We start from the raw sequence: 22,114 nt of genomic DNA on the forward strand, positions 1-22,114 counted from the left end.
CGTCGTTTTCAATTTCATATATAGGTAAACTTAATATTGAACCTTGGATTTCTTCCTGTTGAAAAATCGCAAGTACTTGTCTTCATATCAGATCCAAAACGTGGAATTAATCTAAAAAGTAATGAAAACTGGCACTAGATTATTTTATTGTCTAGAGAGTCTGGAAATAGCAAAGTGTAGCATGAGAACTATGAACAGTGACAAACGTGATACTTCAAACAATCCATTTTTTACCTTTATAATCACTTTGTTGATATTTGCCGGAACATTCACAAGGAAACTTCCTGGGAATTTCTACCTGAAATCATTTGTGTCTCGGGGAATTTTGGGGAATCTTGACACTAATTTCAATTGAGGAAATAAAACCTAAAGGAAAAAGAAATAGCAAAAATAAGTCACAATTTATCCATAAGGAGAGAATATTTGTAAATTTCAGATAACAAATTTGCACAGAGAGGAAATATACAACATTGAAAAGCTATAGAAAGACACAATACCATTCATTCATGAATCTAAAAAAAAGTTGCTCATCAGTTCGGACTTCCATTGTCTAATATAATATAAATTGATTTGAAATTAAATAGATAATTTTTTTAAGGGATTTCAAATCAATTTATATTATGTTAGACAATGGAAGTTCGAAATACTCCACGAAACATTGTCAACCACCTTCAAATCTAAAGTTGCTATTTCATCAGTTCGGACTTCTATTGTCTAATATAATATAAATTGATTTGAAATCCCTTAAAGAATCTGAAAAAATTAAAAAAGATTAACTGAAAAAATAAAAATTTTATTGAACAAAAAACTGAAATTACAAAGGAATAACATACAAGCAACAACCAAAATAAAAAATTGGAAATATTAATACAAGCTGAAAATTAAAAAATATTATTAACAAGAAATGAAAATTAGAAAATTCCAAACCAAGTTACGTCACCACGTTTCGATTGTTAGTATCCACAATTTTCTTCGGGTGATAACTGGACTTATTCCCTCCCATGCCCCTCCCGGGTTGTGTGCCCAGGTCGCAAGCTCCCTCCTTACGGAAATGCTTCCGCAGGTTTGGACCTGGCGACCCTTTCCTTCCACCCCCGTTTCTTAAGGAAACGGTCCTCAATCCAGCTGCTGGCACTTCAGCAAGATTGATATCTAACCTCTTTTGGTTGGAAACCAGCCTTTAGGTGCTTTTATTTCCCTATCTAACTTCTCGGTTTAAATTTTATTTGGCTCTTATTTGTCGCGGTATTCCTAATTGAATTTTTGCATGGGGGCCCCCAAAGCTAACGGCGGCCAGAGTTGTGATAGTCGGGCTTTTCCCAGTGAAGCTGAGAAATGTGATTTTGAAATTGAATCGCGGTTTTCCTGTAAGAGAATATATGGTTAATACACTTGAGATTTTTATACTTGCCTGAGCCGCCTGACGGCGACTCGTGGGGGCGGTCTCTGCTGGACTTATTCCTCCGAGATCTAACTATTTATAGGTGATTCGAGTGCTTTCACCTATCCCCTCTTCCCTCTATCCACTTCATTGGTTTTAACGGGAGATGACCGTTTGGCGGGAGTTGGTCGTTTTCCGCTTGATCAGAGGTTTCCATATGTTACGTATCTCTATGCTAGCTTGGCTAAATGCGTTGTTGGACAACATGTACGCGGCTTCTTTGAAATTTTGAAAATATAATATATTATTATAAATATTTCAGGGATTTCAAATCAATTTAAATTATATTAGACAATGGAAGTCCGAACTGATGAAATACACCATGAAACATTGTCAACCACCTTCAAACAAAAAGTTGCTAATTACAACGCTAAGTCAAAAAAAATCTAACTATATAACAATGAAAAAATAGAGGAGCAAAATGAGAAAATTAATCTGAAGAAAGTGATATGAAAACTTTGAAAGAAATAGAAATCTATAAATTCAAAAAAAAATTCTGGAACTTTTAGGTGTAAGATAGTAGTAAAAAGGATAAAATTTTATAGATATAAATCATCAAGAGGTAAGATTCTGATTACCAGTTAACCCTTGACTGCTCACCAATTTTCATATACATACTATCAATGATCACACCAAGATATAAATTAGTACTAACATCTCAGTGTGGCATGCACACTGAATGGGTTGATTTCATCGAAGATACGAACTGCAAGAATGAAGTGTCTTGTGAAACTTCAAAATACACCATTGAGGATGTAAGTGACATTTTATATCAAAACCATTTGATATATTAAGTTGAATAGCGTTCTGGCGAATGATATATGTTTAAATTCCATAATGTATGTTTGGGGTACCAACTGAATGGAGCGAAGTAATTTTATTTTAATTCAATGTTCATGTAAAAATAGTTTCGAAAGGCTTTTTGCCAGTTTCTATGTATTACATATCTTTATAAAAGTTTTCATTGTAGTTGATTTCTTTAGAAGTTTCCCACATTTTTTAGTAATAGAAAAGTAGAACGCCATAATATGATAAAAACATATTATCAGGTCATACTGTAATGTGATGAAAAAATTACTGAGATCTTGAAAGCAGATAAGTTTTTATTCAATATTAGTAATAATATGAAGAGGAATTATTATAAATATTTTGGTTGTCAACTTTCTTTTGATAAGTGTTTGCTCTTGCAAGACATACAAATGCTCTGTACAGAGGCGTATCATTACTTGTCCTCAAATGCGTTTGGCATTGTCTGAAAAATTTATGTTGTTTCTGAAAAAATGTCATCGACTAACAAAAGTTTATTTTTGGATAAATGTATCATTATTATAACAATTTAATGAACTGTACTACTACCTATAATACCTACTAAAAAATATGAAAATGAATTACAAAGAAGTCTTGTTCCATTTGTTACCCTCATTACAACTAATTATAGGTACGACATTGTTTTTAATAAAAGAGATCGCGTTCGAGTGTTTCTCGTTGAACCTCAAAAGGAAGTGGTTGTTATCTTTTAGAAAATTTTTATACTTACCGGAGCCGCCTGACAGCGACTCTTGGATGTGGTCGTTGGTAATGTTTGATTGGCCTTCTGCTTGTCTCTCTCTCTCTCTCTCTCGGAACCATCACGTTTGGCGCTTGCCGTATCAAATTTGGTTATATGTCGCCCAAATTTCTTGGAAATTAGTGATGATCACTTGAATAGCAACAGTAAGATATTCGATATGACGCTCGATACTTCTTTCGATATTGACAAAGTTTTTCATGAAGCCTGATCGGCGCGTGAAGAATCCTCCAATTTTCCCGCTCTTAGGAGTGATTTATGGAATGTGATTTCAGAACTGTACTAGAATATATTATTTCAGTGTACAGTGAAAAATAAAGATATCTAATAAATATAGTTGAATAACCACCAAATACTTTTACACTTCACAAAGTAAGCTTTTGTACATCTGCAGGTTTTTTTTTTGGTGTCATCAGCATCGACTGCATTAGTCATTAGTCTCGTGTCCTGGGTAGGCAATGTTAATAACTCCCCGAGCCACCTAGGGAGCATCATGGCTATATGTTTATTTATTTATAGCGTTTTGCGTTAGTAAAACTAATTGTGAACTCGTATCGCATTGATACTGTTACGAATTCTGTCAAATTCCAATATTGATGCAGTTCCAATTGAACATAAATTTTCAACACATGTCACTCAAAAACACTAGTATTATTACAAAAAAGATCTAGATCTAATGTATAGTGGCAACTCGAATATTCTTTTTTATTTATTTTAAAATGAGTTTGACAAAAATAATTCTAAGAAAATGTGATAGAAATCCGATACTTCATGAAAATCCATTATAACATATATATATATATATATATATATATATATATATATATATATATATATATATATATATATATATATATATATATATATATATATATATATATATATATATATATATATATATATATATATATATATATATATATATATATATATATATATATAGATATATATATATATATATATATATATATATATATATATAGATATATATATATGTATATATATATATATATATATATATATATATATATATGGGAATATATATAGATATATATATATATATATATATATATAGATATATATATATATATAGATATATAGATATATATATATGTATATATATATATATATATATATATATATATATATATATATGGGAATATATATAGATATATATATATATATATATATATATATATATATATATATATATATATATTCTTATTTATTCTTAAAAAATCAGATTCAAAGTTTTGCTCCTCGATTCATAGGTAATTCCCATCAAGACGCCCAGGAGTTTCTCCGTTATCTTTTACAAGGATTACATGAAGAGGTTAATATAATTAATGAGAAACCTAAACCAATCTTAACGGAGATTGACGAAAAATTGAGCGACAGCGGAAATGCACAAGAGTCATGGCTCACATATTTGAGGATGCATAACTCTAAGATTGTAGATAATTTCGTTGGCCAATTGAAATCCACGATGAAATGCACACACTGTGGATACTCTTCAGTAACATTTGATCCTTTCTGGGATTTGTCTCTCTCCATACCACAAAGAACCGACCAATTGAGTTTGTGGCAATGCTTAGATTATTTTACAAGAGAAGAAACTTTGGATGGAATTGAAAAACCGACGTGTTCGAAATGCAAGGAAAGGAGAAAATGCATAAAGTCCCTATCAATCCACAAGTTTCCGTATATTTTAGTAATACATTTAAAAAGATTCTCTCCAACGGAAAGTAGAGGCAAATTGAATGATGTCATCGAATTTCCTCTAGAAGGATTGGATATGGACAATTTTGCAGGAGAAAATGTGGCTACTTGTTATAATCTATATGCACTTTTAAATCACAGTGGGACTACTAACAGAGGACATTATACAGCATACTGCAGACACCCGTATACTAGCGCGTGGCACAAATACAACGATTCACACGTGTCACCAATTTCACCAAAGTCGCTTGTGAGTGGAGAAGCATACGTCCTCTTTTATGTAAAGGATGGAACAAAATCGCGCCTTTAAGATAACCGAGAGAAAGTTTAACTTTTAGTTTCTTCAATTTTGTAATTTTTTTTTCAACTTCTCATTTTTGTAAATAAAGTTTCTTATATTTATTTATATTATACTACATGCAGTGAGTGCAATTCTCTTTCAGCTGGTTTTCCAGATTCCAACTGGCACATAATATGGAACTGGATTCAGCAATGGAAAACGCTATTAACTCTTCTGCGGTTTGTTTTTGTGAAATAGCGATTGCGCACTTTACTGGCATAAATTCATAGACACGAGGCGTATTCGGTTGCGCCTTGCGCCATTGGGACGATTCTAGGACGGTTCAAAACAGTTAGCCGGCTGCTTATTGAGCATGTACTCGCATAAAACTTTTCAAGTCTTAACTGTGCGACTACTTTGGATTGTTCTAGTACCGACCTGAATACGACAATGAGAATATTACGACGTCACTGGTTAATATTTACTTTCCGTTTCCGGTTTTGTTTTAGTTGCCAAGTCGCCATTACTGCGGCGAGAACGTTATTGTGTTTTGCGGCAAATTTTCGTCGTTATCGACGAAGGGAGTTTCCTGCTCCCAAAAGTTTTCAAATCTATTTTTCTAATAACCCAATTGAGTTCATCTGAATCAGGAATTACTGTAGTTCACGGTTTTTCTTGTTTGTGACATTATAAACATGGCTTGTTAAAATGTCTACCTTCAAATTACCCGTTGCCACTCCTTTTGGAGGTGCTTCAAAGTACATTAATATTAAGGCTGGAGGACGTAGGAATGGAGAAAAAAGGAACTCGGAATTTACCAACGTTGAGGGGTACTGCCACTGATTCAAAAAAAGGTTTGTATTTTAGTGATACCGAATGTTATGTCACAAGGTTATCCCCATAAATAGGCCGCCATGTTGATATGAAAATGAATATCATCGCCCTTCACAAATCGTGGAGAGTACATTAGGACTATTTCAGTGCCTATGTTGGTTCTGAATTTTTTTCACTACACTGGTATATTTAGAATTATTATCCAGTCCATCTATGCCTGGATGTTTGAAGTTGTAATCTGTTATTATGTATATCTTTCAGCAACATATTATAATGTCTTGTTGATGAGTCGATTCACCATAAGTTTTTTAATCCACACAAAATCAACCAATCTTTAGGTTAATGTTCTTCATATACATAATTTTCAGAAGCTTTTAATCTACCTTATCTTGAAGTAAAGAAAATTTTTGAGTAATTTTTGTTCTCAAACTCGTGGAATAATTTTATTTCTCAAATTTCAGTAATTCTTTTGAACAAATCATTTAGTTACAGAAATATATAATTTACAAATTTTTAGGTCAACTTGTTTTTGAGTTAGCTATTTTAAAAACTACCTGTAATCACTGCAGACTTTCACTCAATTTGCAATTGCTCCTCTCCTATTTGATCTCGAACTTATTTTTTTCTATTTTGAATGACCTATCATAAGATATGCAACACATAGAGGGTTTTAAGATAAAATATTTAATCGAATTTGAAAAATATTGAGTTTCTTGGAAACACATTTTCAAAAGGATTCAAAAAAATTACAGAAGTAGCCTACTAAATGGACACTCAGTATGAAAAGTTTCAAATAGGAAATTAATGGGTTCGCAGTGGAACTATTTGAAACTAATTGTAACTTTCAGGTTTTTTCGAACTTATATATTCCAAACCTCATAAAATAACAACAAAAATGATTTCAAACAAATGAAATGTATTCTTACTTTACATTTATCTGTGAATTGTATAGCTAACTTGTTCATAAGAATACCCATATAAAAATAAAAAACTGCACACCCTAAATCTATTCCACCACCTTGACGACTTCCAATATTGAAGCCGAATGCCGCTTTTGGAAAAGTTTCCTTCATTGAATGGTATTTTATCGTTTTATATGAATGTTTTTATGAAAAGTTTAGTCAAAGAATTTGGAGTAAACTAGATTTGTCTTGTTTTTTTTCTTCTTTTACAGGTTTTGAATATTATATGAGTTCACAAAAACCTAGGAGTTACAATAAGTTTCAAATACTTTCAACGAGGAACCCATTACTTCCCATTTTGAAACTTTACACGCTGCTTGTTTATATAGAAAACTCCAAAGTCGTAGCTCAATTAGGAGATGATAATAATATCGTTTATTATGCATAAAAAGTACATTTTATACATAAATGGAAAAAGTTTAGCCAGAGTCTATCTTCCACCCCTCCCAAATATTATTAAGTGTGTGCCAGAAAATAATGATAAAATAAAAATACTCATTTACTATCAAAACAATGATAAAGAAGAAAATACAATCATATAGGTGCTAATAACTATTAATCTTAACATTCTATTAGTCAATTTAACAATTTCATTACAATATCATACATTGAATAAAAAGGCAATTTAATTTGAGTAAATGTCTGTATAGTGAGTTTAGGTGTTTTCTATGAACCTTAAATGGGTTAACTGAAAAAAATGAAATGTTAAAACATATTGCTTTTGTGGCAGTTCCATGTTGATATTATTTTATTTTTCTTCAGATGGTATTAACAGTAAGTTGTGGCCTCGCGGGTCCCGGCGTCGAGAAGTCGCTGGCAGTAGTCTTTCAACAAAAAATGAACCATCTCATAAACCGCAACCTCAACGTGTCAAGACCTTCGATAAGCGACCAAAACCCCGAGGCTCATATTATACAGGTGCAATGGCTCGAAATGAGGAGACCGAGGTAGAAGAACATTCAGCTGAATTGGGTTCAGTTTTTTTACCAGGCAGCAAAAAGCAAAGCTTGAATCATTTGTTGAATTTTTCTTATACACCAAGAGATAGTTACCAAACTCAGAGAGTATTTAAAGATGGCTGTAAAGGAAGCAACAGCATGCTGACCACTAAGAAACATAAGTATAACAAGGAACATTTTCTACAAGCCAAGTGAGTTGAATTTATGAGTTGAAATTTATTCAGTATCAGCTTTTAATGATTTTAAAAATTATTGAATTCATTCAATGAGTATGGGGAATTTGTAGTCGTGTCAAGAAAATCTTTGGAAGTCATAAATAGCCCCTAATGATTTTTTAGTTTTTCAATATCATTTGAAATTATAAACCTTTTGAACCAACGGTATAATTATTTATATTGTTTAAGATAATTTGCTTGATATTCCTATTAGAAATGAAGTTTTTCTTGGTTTGTTTTTAATTCATTGTATATTAATATTGATCAATATAACAATGCATTAGTTATTCACATATCAATTTTATTTAAAAACTCTGGAACTTTTTTTTCATTTCAGTTGTCAATTTGTTGTCAATGAATCTGGTAATTACAAACAATATCTGAACAATCCAGATGACTTAGTTGACTGGAATTTGGTTGAACAGGTGGTAAGTTTGCCTTATTTTTATTTCTATACAATATTCAATTCTGAAGTAAACAACGTCAAAACAGAAATAGATTTCAGTTCCTTGAACATAAGTTGAAGGTATAGTTGACATGGTTACAATAGTCACCACCCAATTATAACCAGTACCAACCAACATATTCTACGACAAATAAATATACCCCGTTATCACACGTTCAATTGTGTTTACTTTGAGCTTACATTGGAAACGAATATAGTATGAAAATTTTGAATGTTGTTTGTATAAGAGTATATACCAAATATAAGTTTAGAAACAAGTGATAGGATTAAGTGCTGGTGACATAAATGAACATTTTCAAGGAATTTTTAAATGAAATATCCCCAGTCAACAGGTGTTGAATTGACTGATAAAAAATATTGTTTTCGTTGGAAATCAGAGTTTCAAATTTCACTACTATAGCATATGAATGTTTACCATTAATCTGGAAAAGTGCAAAAAGTGTGAAATATTTAATGCAAATGTCAAATATTCCATTTGATAACATCCAAGATTCCATTGACCCTAAATAAAGTATACAAAACAGATAGGAATAACTGATATTGACACATTGAGGTAGAATTGAAAGAAAACCTTAGAAAAGTGTGCACAACACTATTATCCCTTCATCATTACTGAAACCCATAAATTTAGTCCCTCCGTTACCTTTTTCAGATATTGGTATTTATATCATATTTCCTTTCGTTTCCTTAATTTATTTTTTATGTCAATATTTTTATTTCAGAATATTCAAGTATCCGAGTTTCCAACTTGTCCAATATGCCTTTATTCGCCTGTAGCTGCTAAAATGACTCGTTGTGGTCATATTTACTGTTGGTCTTGCGTTTTGCATTTCTTATCTCTATCTGAAAAACCTACCAGGAAATGCCCAATCTGTTTCGAACCACTATATAAAAGTGATTTAAAGAGGTAAGTACCGATTATTATAATTATCAGTTATGTTAAAGGGGTATTAAGTATAGTATATTTTTCAAGGATCCCTCTCTTAAGCCATAAAAGTTAGAGCCTAGTCTTGTGGCATTACATTTTCCTTATGTGTCTATTACATAGAAAATGAAGACTAAATAATGAAACTTTTGTGGTCTCTATCTTCTTATGGTGCGTTTTAATAGAACTGACTACACTTATTGGATATGAACGAATAGGTAAACATTGTTGGCGGTTATATATGTCAAATAACTGATATCTCATGACATATATTCACAGTCAAATTTGTAGTATGATTATTTAGCTCTGCGCCTTTACAAAATACCACATTTCCCCATTATGTAATATGCTACCTTTCCATCTTGCCGCCAAATTTTTTTAGACTGTCTTCCAAAAATATCTTTATTTTATGGAGTTCTATACTTTTGTCTTATATGAGTTATTTTAGTTGTAATTTGAATTTTACTTCAAATGTATTTTACTCTTTAACCACATTCTTAACATGTTTAAAATCTTTATGATTAGAAGTCTAAACAAATATCTGTCTATCTAGGTTTCATTCGTATAAGTAAAAACTGTTTTGTTAAAACTGATGGAACTTTTTCGAGAATCTTATATTTTTCAATATCTATTTATTTATTTACGGCAGTGCCTATTTTTTACAAAATAATTAACAAGTTCACACATATGTTTTTAACAGTAATATAAGCTAGGTTTAAGGAAAAAATATATAAAATGAAATAAAAAAATCGTAAAAATAATGAATTACAATCTTTTCACAGTCTTTTAAAATGTTTCCAAAGAAGAATTAAAAAATTCTAAATCTACATTGTATGTATTTGCAAGTCTCAAAATTCTACCTACAGATTCATTCCGGCCATAGTTGGTGCGACAAAAGGGTACTTTGAAGATATCCGAATTTCTTGTTCTCCTTGGATTCACATTTAAAGTTATAAGTTCGACAAGTTCCAGGGAATTGATGCTACCATTGATTATTTTATGAATTAGTATAAGCTCTGCTTCTAATCTTCTATGAGCCAGAGTTTTCAAGTTAAGAATACTTTTATAGTCATATTCACTAATAAGATATCCCAGTTTATATGCAGAGTACCTTAAAAACTTATTTTGAACACTTTCAAGCATATCAATATCCACATGATAAGAAGGGCACCAAATTGTGGAATTGTATTCGATTATTGATCTAACAATTGAACAATATATGATTTTTTTTGAAGTGAGAGATAATTAATTTGCAGATCTTAAAATGAAACCTAACATTTTTAATGCTTTAAAAGTAATATTTGCAATATGGGGTTTAAATAAATAACATTTTTGGGTCGAGAGTGATTCCTAAATCTCTGATTGTGTTTGTTGTTTTCAGTTCTGATTGATTGATTTTGTATGGCCAGTTAATGGGATTTTTGTTTTGGAAAAATATAAATTTTTGACATTTGTGTCTATTTAATTGCAGTAGATTTATATCCCACCAGCGAACAAAGTTGATAAATCGTACTGTAATAATTTTGTATCAGTTGACTCATGAATAACTTTAAACATCTTCAGGTCATCAGCAAACAAAAGAAATTCGCTATAAAGAATAACATCTTTCAAGTCATTGACAAATATCTTCTATAGACTTGTTCCGCCGATGTCGGCAATTTTTGTTTTACTTCAAAAAGACCTGAGTTTTATTAGTTGAAGACATCATTGAAGAATGTATTCTACTATGTTTTTTTTTTTGGAGAAAGCTCTTTGACTTTTTAATTTGTCATCATTATACAAAAAAATGTAGAACACAACAATTAACTTTGAAATAAGCTCGTTACAAAGTTGCAATTTACGAGAAATGAAAATATTTTCAACTTCACAAAAGTTCAAAGAGATGATGGTAAGGATTTGAAGACGAGTGTTTTATAGCAATGCTATATATTACTGGAGTTTTATCCCAACACCAACACCTCGACACGTGTTTCGATCACCAGGTGATCATCTTCAAAGGGAAGTTTATCTGAAGAGTATCTTTTAAACTTGAATGTTCTCTTCCTGAGTTCTCACATTTTTTTGTATGAAGCTGAAGTAAAAGGCCAAAAAGCTTTTTTCCCAAAAATAATGTCCCTTGAAAAATATCCCCTGTTCAATTTATAGCGGTATACTCTCATTTCAAGCATGTCCATGGCCCAACTTCCTCCTTTCACCTGATACAAAATAAATATTAGTAGATTTTCATGATTATTATTATATCAGGAATTATGTGAATGGTCTTTCTCCATGATATAATGCAAATCATAATATTTAACATAGAAAAATCGATCCAATTTCAACAAAGTAAATTTCAATGATAACAATATCTAGTCGAAGGCAGATCTGAATTCACAACCACTATATTGGCGTATTTATCACATTTTCACTTTTACGTTATTTCTAAAGTGCAACATCCATGATTCAATGCTAAAGTGTGATATTTTTTTGAAATATTACAAAAACAGGACTTATAAATTATCACCATTTTATTCTACCCAAAAACATTAGCTGTCACCTAAAACCCAATTATAATCTGTTCATAAATGAGAGAGACTACAGCAGTATATCTATATATATATTTTTGTGCCGTAGGCATAATGCATTCAAATTATTCACTCTCAACAAATTGAATAAATGAATTTATACGACGAAAATACAATATTTATTCTTGAAAAATATCATTCATAACAAACAAAATAACAAATCTACTATGACAAATGTTAAAATATGTTCAGTAGTAACTAAGACATTCTCCAACAAATAGGAATTTAGTTGAAGGGGATTGAAAAAACATTGTTTTTTTGAAAGCGATATAAATAGATATTCCTTTGAATTATATTGTCAACAGACACATCGCACCCATCAATAAGACCGGCCTGGCTTTTTAGCGGGGTTATTCGTGATATTCTTCAGTTTACTTCGAGAGCACGTTGAATTACAGTTATACAACATGGAAGCTAGTTGTTCGGAAATTGTGAAGCGTCCGAAATTGTCACCATTAAATATAAATGAAAAAATAATTGTTATGAATGTATATAATTCTTTAAGAATACAATATCCGCCCGAAATAAAAAGTGAGGAGGAAGTAGTGCAAAAATGCGCGAGTATGACCAGTGTCAATAGATCGACAATTTTTAAAATTCTCAAGGAAAACCTAAAGTATATATATAATCCTTTATTTATTAGAAGCAGGTAAACCCAGGTCAATAAATTATTATTATTTAATATTTATTAGTCTAGGAGAACTAAGTATGATTATCTGGTAAAAATGTTTAGCAAAATAGGGTTATTGATCATTCATTAGATATTGGAAATTTTTCAATTTATTAGTTTCCATACTTTCAAGAAAGAGAAGTTTCTAACCTTCTGGCAATGAAGAGTTTTGAATTCAAATATCTTTTTTTCTCAGAGATTTACCAACTATTGCAAATCATGAAACCTGTATGAGTAACTATTTAGCGTCTTAACTCACCCATTTAATATATGGATTCATTGTTTATCTTTTAGATAATTTGGCCATAATTTTTCATAGAGTTCTGTAGTTTTGTCTTGTTTGATTTATTTTAATATATATATATATATATATATATATATATATATATATATATATATATATATATATATATATATATATAAATCAAAAGGAGGAAATTCGTGGACAGAACACTCAAAAAATAGGGGCAAATCGCGGACACGTGTTTCTGGCTATTGGCCTCATCAGCGTGGTGCAGCCAATTGCAAAGATGGGCAACAACTGGTTACCAAAAATGAAAAACATCACACATGCACGGTGTCACCAACAGGAGCTAACCGCACATTTGTGGTTTCAATTAGAAGACCTAGAATTCCCAGGCATCATCTAACATCACCACGTAGGCAGCTATAGCTACCTGCGTGACTATATATATATATATATATATATATATATATATATATATATATATATATAAATATATATATATATATTTTATAACACACACCTCTTCCTGTAAAGAGGTGTGTTGCATTATGTTTAATTCATTATTTCATTCTTGCATGCATTATTGAAAAAAGAACAAAAACAAAAGTTTGTTGTCAGATAGGTCATGACTTTATATATTGTTGTGTGGTTCATGTCCAAACTAGAACATTTGAAGCATGTATTCACGAATTCAATAGTATTCATTTTCAGAAGAAAGGTTTGAAACTTTTACTCTCGAAATATAACCATGACTACATTATCTATGAACCATAAAATTGTTTTGAAGAAATCTCCATGATGAATCTGAATAATTTAGTTATTTGAATGAAGCCTAGAATTAATTATCTAATCAGGTCTTGGGTAAGAGCTAATGTTTTAGTTAGAGAATGAAGTGCTTCCATTTTAGGAGTAATTCATCAGTCCTTCTAGAGGAAGCTATGTGTCTTGTTTTCTAAACCTTTCATAGTGAAAATCACAATAAACTGTAATAGTAAGTTTTGATATAGATTTTAACCAAGTATAGGCCACCTTCACTTGACTATTTCAATCCGCCACATATATCTTCAGTTGTAATAACAGAGTCAAAAATTCAAATTTTGAAATTTTCCATCTCTAACGAAAGTTGTGTGAAAACCTCTCTATATGAGGAACACCATTCATTGATATCAACAGAAATCCCAAACCTCACAGTGGATAAAATAGGATCATAATTGCATAATATTTAACTTTTTCCCCTGGCAAATAGATTAATAACAGACTGCTGTTTAGGATTTGACTTTTATGTGGATTGTAGTGAATGGTGCTTGCTCAAAGGGAATGTCATACCAACTTCTCATTGATGAACTTGTTCTCTCTTAATTTATCGATTATCCTTATTACAGTGTTGTAGCACTCCCTTATTCCACATTCAATGTAACTGAGACAATAACCTTCAAGTTAATGAAGAGGTTGAAAGGAAGTTTAATTGCATATCCCATAGATGCAGATGTTAAGGAAGGTGATGTTATATTCAACATGTCTGAAAAAAATGTTCAAGATGTTTATTCGAAGCTGCTTTTAGCGAAGAAGGAGGATATCTTGTTGATTTGTTCAAGAGAGTACAATGAATTGACAAAACAACTAGCAGAAGAATGTGATTCTACTGAAAGATGTTTTATTGAGGAGGCTATCACTTTATTACAAGAAAGAGAAGTTGTTTTGGGTTCAGGTTCCTGTTGTGATTCACTAGTTGGAGCATTAACGGGCCTGAATATAGCTGATAAATCAAATGAATTATCTGTGAAGACTGAGAATTCAACAGGCATATCTGGTACTCAACCATCCAGATACCATTATTTTTATCAAGGTAAAAATAATTGACAACCCTTCTGCTTTTATTTGTCACTTCCAAAGTGTTGAGTACACACTGCTATTTTCAAGGCTTTGTGAAATTTGATCTTTGGAACATAAACTGATTTTTGAAATACTAGTAAGCGAGTTTTTTCTACAGCTCCATTTACTTTTCATAAATCAACATTGCACTTGGTTAATACATTATTTTATTATTTACTTTGTTTTGTTGAAGAGCAAACTCTTCAAAATAATACATATAGCATTGAAATTGAGAAAATCTCAAATGGACTTTCTGAACAAATAAAGGAACTAGGATTAGAAAAATTGAATACGGCCACTACAGAACCTTTTTCTAAAAAAAACATTCTCCATTTTCTTTAATAGTAATGGCAATGAAGTTGATTATGATCTATTTGATATGTATATGAATATGTACATTCAAATTTCAGTGTTGAAATATTGTAGATCAAAATTTTCTATTTTCTGTAGGTTTTAATCTTTCATATTTTTCAAGGTACTCTTTAAAATTAAGTAAAAAACATAGGACTGAATTATGTTAATAGTATAGTTGAAATTAGTAGTAGTGTTGATTTCCTTAAATTTATAGACTGTTTATACTGTTGGGAATTATCCTTTGATAAATAAATAAATGACTGTCAAAAACTCTGGTTTTCAACTTTTATTTCAATGTTGATAAACTTTCAGCCTCCGACGGGCAACATCTCTATCTTCACGCAATCAATGCCAGAATGTTGGAACACACTTACGGATCTTTAGAATTTGGTCCTAAAACTTTAACTGGAAGAATTTTGGAAAAAGAAGGCGGTTCTATGACAGAAGATCTTCGCAAGAGATTGAGATACCTTCAGCATTTACCAGTCACTTGCCAATTTGAAGTTGCGGAAATTCAACTCAAGCAACCTGTGGTGAACAAAGAGACCATGGAATATTTTCAAGGTAAAACATGAATTCTAAAGTGGGTTGCTAAATATTATTTATATATAGATTTTGATGTTGTGATTGTTAATCTAATAATTACTCTGAAAAGTATATTTTGAGATGAAATTAGATGTTTATATAGTGTGCAAATTTAGTAGGGATCTTTGATACTATTAAAATGATGATGAAAAAGGAACTGATTCATTTGAAAGAGAATTCATGATAGTTATTAAATATTATTCCATATTAAAACCTTTTCGAGATTTCTCTAACACCTTTATTTGTTTCTGCATTTATATTGCCTCCCTATATGAGAGGCGATATAAATTGGATAATTTCTCTTGACTTTTGGATGAGAATTATACCTTTTTTATGAATCTCTGGCAAACTGTATTGGATAAAATTGCAGGTCAAAGGTAGAATCTTATAAAAAAATTGAAATGGTTCATTGAAAGAAACTCCCAACTATTTTTCTAAGAGATTTTTTGCATAAGGCACACACTTCGATCATGTAAGTGAGAGTGGAATAACAAGTTATTAAAGAAATTCATATTCAAGTGAGTCATCCATTGATATACCCAGTATTTTTACATGCTTTTGAGCAGATATTAACATTTGAATATTATCCCTATTTAATTTCAGCTCATATCCCACAAAGTTGAAGTAATTTTGCCACTCTCCATATTCTGAATCATTTGCCTTACCACTGCATCAATTGTAAATTGGCTCTTAATGAAACCGAACTGATGGTTATGAAGAAAACTGAACATTTCATGAGCATAGGCAAGATCATCCTCCCCTGAAACTACACATTTCAGGAGAGAATGCTCCTAAACAAACTTTATATGACAATGGGAAAAAAACCTGTTGTTCAGGGTCAAGCAGAGATACAAGGGGTGATAGAATAAAGTAGAATAGTTTATTGGTGTTGCTGAACACAAGTTGAGTTGAACATAATTAAAATGCACTTACAAAGTTTGCATGTTGAAAGGATCAATTTCAGATGAGCCGTTCATTATAGAACTGTCTTCATGATAAACATGCATTTAGCAAACTATGGATATAATTATAATATGTCTTTATTAAGAGTTCGAATAGTGAAATCTGATTTTTTTTCTTTGGAAACACCAAGCATTCAGTATATATTCAACTCTTTGTTTGGAGAGATTTTAATTTGATACTAAATACATTGTTAGTAATTATGGAAATGTATTTAAATTCACATAGAAGGGTTATCATTATATCAATGAATAATTTAATACCCATTTCAGAACAAATAGAAATTCGAAGGAAGAGACGACAGAGAAGAATGAAGGAAGAGAAACGCAGAGAAAAGCGTATTGAAGTTGAAGAGAACAGAAAAATGGGAAAATATCCGATACCAAACCTACATCTTGAATCTAACATTCAGTTTCCAGAATTTTGCTCAGAATCAAGAATACGAACAGAATCTGAGAGCACACTTCTCAGTGAGCAAAGTGCTTCGCCTGATACATCTTTGAATGCTTCAATTGATTGTGCCTACACTGGTCCATCCTTTGCTACCGTAAGTATTTTATTTATTCATAAACTGAAACAAAAGCTTTTGCACAAACTGTTGTTTTGTGAAATGATATAACTATTCTTATTTCACTACATTTGTGCAAAATCATTGTGAGGTTAATTAACCTTGATTTATTCTTATATTTTTCAAGGTCAGTCCCCTCTACTACATTTCCACTGAACACATTTTGATATTTCTCATCACTATTGTAGATGACTAGTCCAATTTATTTATTTATTTCTTATTCAAAGATGGCAGCAACAGAAAAGAAATGGTCTCCTGTTTGGCCCAATTTGAAACCCACCTCAAGCTCAGTAACTTCTCCAAAAGTAATTGAGGTTACTGGTTTTGAAATGGGAACCACACCCAATACGCATACACATGATAGTAATGCTGAACTGGAAGGATATGAGACAGTACCTTCGTTAAATAGAAATTTTGGCGATGCTATTGCTCAAGCTCTTCAACAGGCAGAGAAAACAGAGGAAAATGGTAAGCTAGGCTAGATGGTGAATTTGAATTGTGATACTTTAGTGGAATCAAGTATTTATTTGTTCTATGTGAGTTTCTTATGTTTTTCATTACTTCATTTGGCTTCTATGATCAAGTACCCATTAGATGAAAAAGAATTAATAAAGTTGAATATTTTTCTCGTAAGGTGACTGTATATTTTTTTGAAAAGTCTGCATACAAATGTGCATAAAACAATTGTGTCGTTTCTTAATCAAGCAGCTCATTGTGGTTTCTGTCAGATGGCCATAGTTTGGAGTCATTAACTGTCACTACGAAGGCATAAAACAAAACACACACATCAACAAGATACATTCAATGTATAAATATTGAAAACCGATCTGAGAGGAAGAAAACAATATCTTTATCTTACTGGATACCTTGTTGAATAAATCTGAGATCAAACTGTCTGAAGACTGTTCGAGGAGAGATACATAAGGACTTGAAAATAAATATAAAAGCTGCAAGATCTCTGAGGTATTTCGCATTAATGTTCATTCATTGGATATAATTCGATATTCAGCATGGTATTAGTCGGGGAAGTAGATGTTTTCCGACAGGCATTAACCAGAAACTACTGTATGGGTAATTGAGAGCGATTAATATTTCAAATATTTGTTTTCTAATAAATATGAGTTGTATTTTTGCCTGTGAACTACCTTCAGTACCTTATGTTTTCAAGTAATGAGCCATAATTCACTTTTATTTGATACTTGGTTTTCTCTGCTACAATCATGAAGTTTCTGTTCGTTTCTAACTACACATTGAAGACAAAACTTTTATTATCGTGATTATTTTCCTGCTTCAATATTTTTAACTTTTCACAATTTGAGTTTTTTTAAATTTATTTTGTTGGAATTCCTCAATTTGTTCGGTTCGAGGATCGACACTTTCCTGGTTGGTGTTATACCCTGCAGCTATGAGCGGGTGTTTTACTGAGATAAGTCAAAGGAGACCCACATCCCAAGGCACGCATTCATGTTGCTGGCCATCGATGAGGCCAGCAACATGAGGAGATTGAGGAAAATGTACCATGGTTTGTCAATCTTGGAGTGGATTGTTCTCTGTGAGGAAATTCAGGCCCTTGTAGTAGAGCACATCATATACTCTGTGTCTGCCCCACTATGAACCAGATCAGGTTTTTTGCGTTTGGCAGAGACTTACTCTTGCCAGCTTACCTGAAAGATTACTCATCAAATGAAGTGATGGCTTTGTTAAGAAGCTGAATTTATTTCATTGAGATTAGAAAGGTGTGAGCCACAATAAACCCTCCCGGGTTGCAATAGATGGTCAAATAGAACCCTTGTTCATTCAACTGCCTCCCCTTCTCTTTGAAGCCTCGTTTTCAGATTTCAAATGTATTAGTTAGTTTTATACTTGATAATGGGATAAAACTCGAAACCTGTTATAAAAATAAAATACCTAGTGGAAATTAGACAAAAGTGTTTTCATTCATTAAATTAAATTGATAATATTAGAGCACCAAACCAAAGACTAGAAATAACAAGAAGATGTAAGTCATACATATTGTATAACTCACTGCCCCAATCAATGAAAAATGTTTCTCTTACTAACTTCAAAAGGAAACTGTAAAAACATCTCTCAGAGAATGCTTACTATGATGCGTTTTTCAGCTTTACTGAGTGTAGGTACTGTTTCTATGCATCTCTGTTTTTACATTTATATACTTTATTTTGTACTCATATTATCTACAATTTTTATCGACTACCTACTGCTTTTCAGTGATTTTTATTTGTAATTTACATTTATATTATATATTATTGACTTGTCATAGCAGTAAGGTGTAATAATTGACCAATATAAAATCTGATCTAATCTAAATCATCATTATTTACATTTCAGATCATGGGGGACCAGGTAAAAAGAAGAAAAAATCTAAACAGAAGGTGCTATTCACAACCACAATTCAGGGTAGAAATTGAGATCTTTTTTTCAATCCATACAATGTAAACTCAAAACAATAGATCTTGGTAGATTAGTCATTTCAAGAAGTCAAAACTAAACTTGCTTTTGATTTTTCTTGTCTAAAGGACAGGTCATTTTATTTAATAAATTAACCGGAGTTTTTAACAAACCTTTCATTTTATTACTTGTTTTGTTCATTGACATGAATAGTAAATATGAATGCCATTGGATGTATTGTTTTATAAAATATATCTTTTATTTATTATGCCTGTCTTTCTATCTATTAAACATTGCCGGAAACTATAGGTTTCCAAACTTCCTTTTTTTATTTATCAATAGCTCACTTTTAAAGTTTCACTGGTTTTGGTGGACTCCCTGCAACATTTCTACCAAAACTCGACAAAAAATAGTACATCTAATGATGAAATTTTGAGTCGCGGCCAAGTTTCAACCCTAAATTTAGAATGCTAAAAACAAAAAATTGCATATTTTCATTATAGAAATAATATAATTATAAATTAAATGTAATAAAAAGGAATTATTTTGTTGCCGTGAATGTACTTGATGGAGTGACAGCAAATTACCAATAATTGACTAAAGTTTTGTACACCATTCGGTTACCAAATAACATTCATTCTGTTAGTTATGGCAGTCATTGAAATTGTTTTTTCGATAACAGAAAAAAAAAGATGATTGCATTTCAATAATAGTGGAGCAGGATCAGACCTCTACTGTTGACCAGTCCCGGCTGCTGCTGACATAAATTTCGGTACATTTCGCCGATTTCCTCGCAATAGGACTCAGTTGTGATTGTTTGGCCCGGTTGCAGAAAGTTATAGTTAACACCAGCCGCTGAACACCATTTAGTAATCATGATCTTTTTTTGGTGGGTTTTCGCCTTTGGGAAGTGCCGGGGTGGCTCATTGTTGTTCAACCACTGTCCTAAACGTCTCTTGTTGTCTTATATGTACCACTTTTCATCACAAATGACAATACGATCTAAAAAATGATTGTTCAAATTGTGGGGTATCCACGTTTCGTGCTTTTTGACCTTTCCAATATGTTTTAAACCATCAAAACCCACATGACTTCAAGTTCTTCTGCAATTCCACACACCGTTTGTGATAAGTCAGTCAAATCAAATCAAAATATGCTTCATTACCCAAGATATGAACATCTTATTGGCAAAGTCTAGTAAAGTAAAACATGTATATGGGACAACAAATATAAACTATAAAATAATGCTTAGAGACAAGAGCAGAAGTATATGGACAGAACAATATTAAGTCCAGCTGAACAGATACATATATAAGTACATGAATTTATGAATATTAGGTAAATGTAAATATATAATGAACATTGATAGCCATTTCGTGTTGGTTTCAATAACTTGTTTACACAAAGCTACATGCCAGTTACTCGATAGAGCCTTGGTAGAATTCGTCCACACTATAATAGGGCCTCCCAACAAGGAATTCTTTCACTTTCATTCTGAATTTCTTTTCATTATATATTCGCCTTCAATTAATGGGAAGGTGGTTAAATAACTTGCTATTGAAAATAATAGAATTTTGTGTAAGGGCTAGAGAAGGTGTGGGAAGGGAAACGGAGTAAGACTGACGTGTACTATAAGTTGAGTTGTTACTAAATTGATTTTTATATTTTTTGTTTCCGAAATAAAAAGACACTAAGCTCACAATTTTTTGCTTCACAAATAATGGGCGGCATGAATCCCTGTAGCTAGCCTTGCATAAATATCTGATGGATCTTTTTTGTATAGAGAATACCATATTGAAACGAAATTTTGCACAATTTCCCCAGAAACAAATTCCATAACGTAAAAAGGACTCAATTTGTGCAAAATAAACTGATCTTGTGATAGTAGTGTCTAACTCTTCACCAGGATCCTCGTTCTGGATTTCTGTAGGTTGACCACATTGCGGCTAAAATCTCTGGAACGAAATTTCGCAAACCAACGTTGAACAGTGCGATCATTAACACTCATTTCAAAATAACTGGTCAATTTTTCTAGCTCATCTTTTTCAGAATTCTGGAAACAAACTGGTAACGTTTGCCTTGACGTTCATTATTTATATTGGTAAAGAATTGAACAAGTTCGGGCAAGACTGCAAGCACAGCATAAGTCATATTTCATTCCATCGCAAGTCTGAACAAACGATGCGGAGCTTTGCAACTATCGATTCGATTGTGCTGAATATCGAATATGCAAATAAGTTAGTTGGCCAAATTTGTACATTCTATATAAGACACATAGTAATGTTGTTAAATGTTACACTTGAGAAAATATCGAATTCAAATAATCTATTTAAAACAAGTGTACCTTATATTCGATAAATTAAGATTAAAATCCATAACTAGTGATTTTTCTGTAATAGCTATGAAATGTTTTTACATTGAGATTGAGAAGAAATTCTGAATGTGGTGTTCGTTTCAAAATATTCACCTTTGAGATTGAGATGCATGGTTTTGAATACTTCAACCATTTCTTGAGGT

The 22,114-nt window shown here is 31.6% G+C and overlaps 1 protein-coding gene across 2 annotated transcripts; it reads left to right on the forward strand.

Moving 5' to 3' along the window:
- The first annotated feature begins 5,493 nt into the window (after window positions 1-5,493).
- On the forward strand, window positions 5,494-19,865 carry LOC111518041 (E3 ubiquitin-protein ligase RNF10). Of its 2 annotated transcripts, XM_074173300.1 has the most exons (9): window positions 5,496-5,861; window positions 7,566-7,953; window positions 8,315-8,405; window positions 9,166-9,350; window positions 14,232-14,695; window positions 15,388-15,639; window positions 16,893-17,167; window positions 17,416-17,656; window positions 19,538-19,865. In XM_074173300.1, exons 1-9 carry the CDS (start codon window positions 5,798-5,800, stop codon window positions 19,615-19,617), a joined length of 2,040 nt encoding a protein of 679 aa, XP_074029401.1. In that variant the 5' UTR covers window positions 5,496-5,797; the 3' UTR covers window positions 19,618-19,865. The 2 variants fall into 2 exon arrangements, with proteins under 2 accessions (XP_074029402.1, XP_074029401.1); XM_074173301.1 differs by lacking the exon at window positions 17,416-17,656 and having other exon boundaries at window positions 5,494-5,861.
- The last annotated feature ends 2,249 nt before the right edge of the window (window positions 19,866-22,114 follow it).

Source organism: Leptinotarsa decemlineata, unplaced genomic scaffold (genome assembly GCF_025532065.1).
Source record: "Leptinotarsa decemlineata unplaced genomic scaffold, Ldec_3_MD MMD2_tig00000218_RagTag_RagTag, whole genome shotgun sequence".
Taxonomy (NCBI): Eukaryota; Metazoa; Arthropoda; class Insecta; order Coleoptera; family Chrysomelidae; genus Leptinotarsa; species Leptinotarsa decemlineata.

Coding starts and splice junctions, on each gene's coding strand:
- LOC111518041 (XM_074173300.1), top strand. CDS start 5,798: ATGGAGAAAAAAGGAACTCGGAATTTACCAACGTTGAGGGGTACTGCC. Junction 5,862..7,565: donor TGCCACTGATTCAAAAAAAG/GTTTGTATTTTA, acceptor ATTTTTCTTCAG/ATGGTATTAACAGTAAGTTG. Junction 17,168..17,415: donor CTGGTCCATCCTTTGCTACC/GTAAGTATTTTA, acceptor TCTTATTCAAAG/ATGGCAGCAACAGAAAAGAA.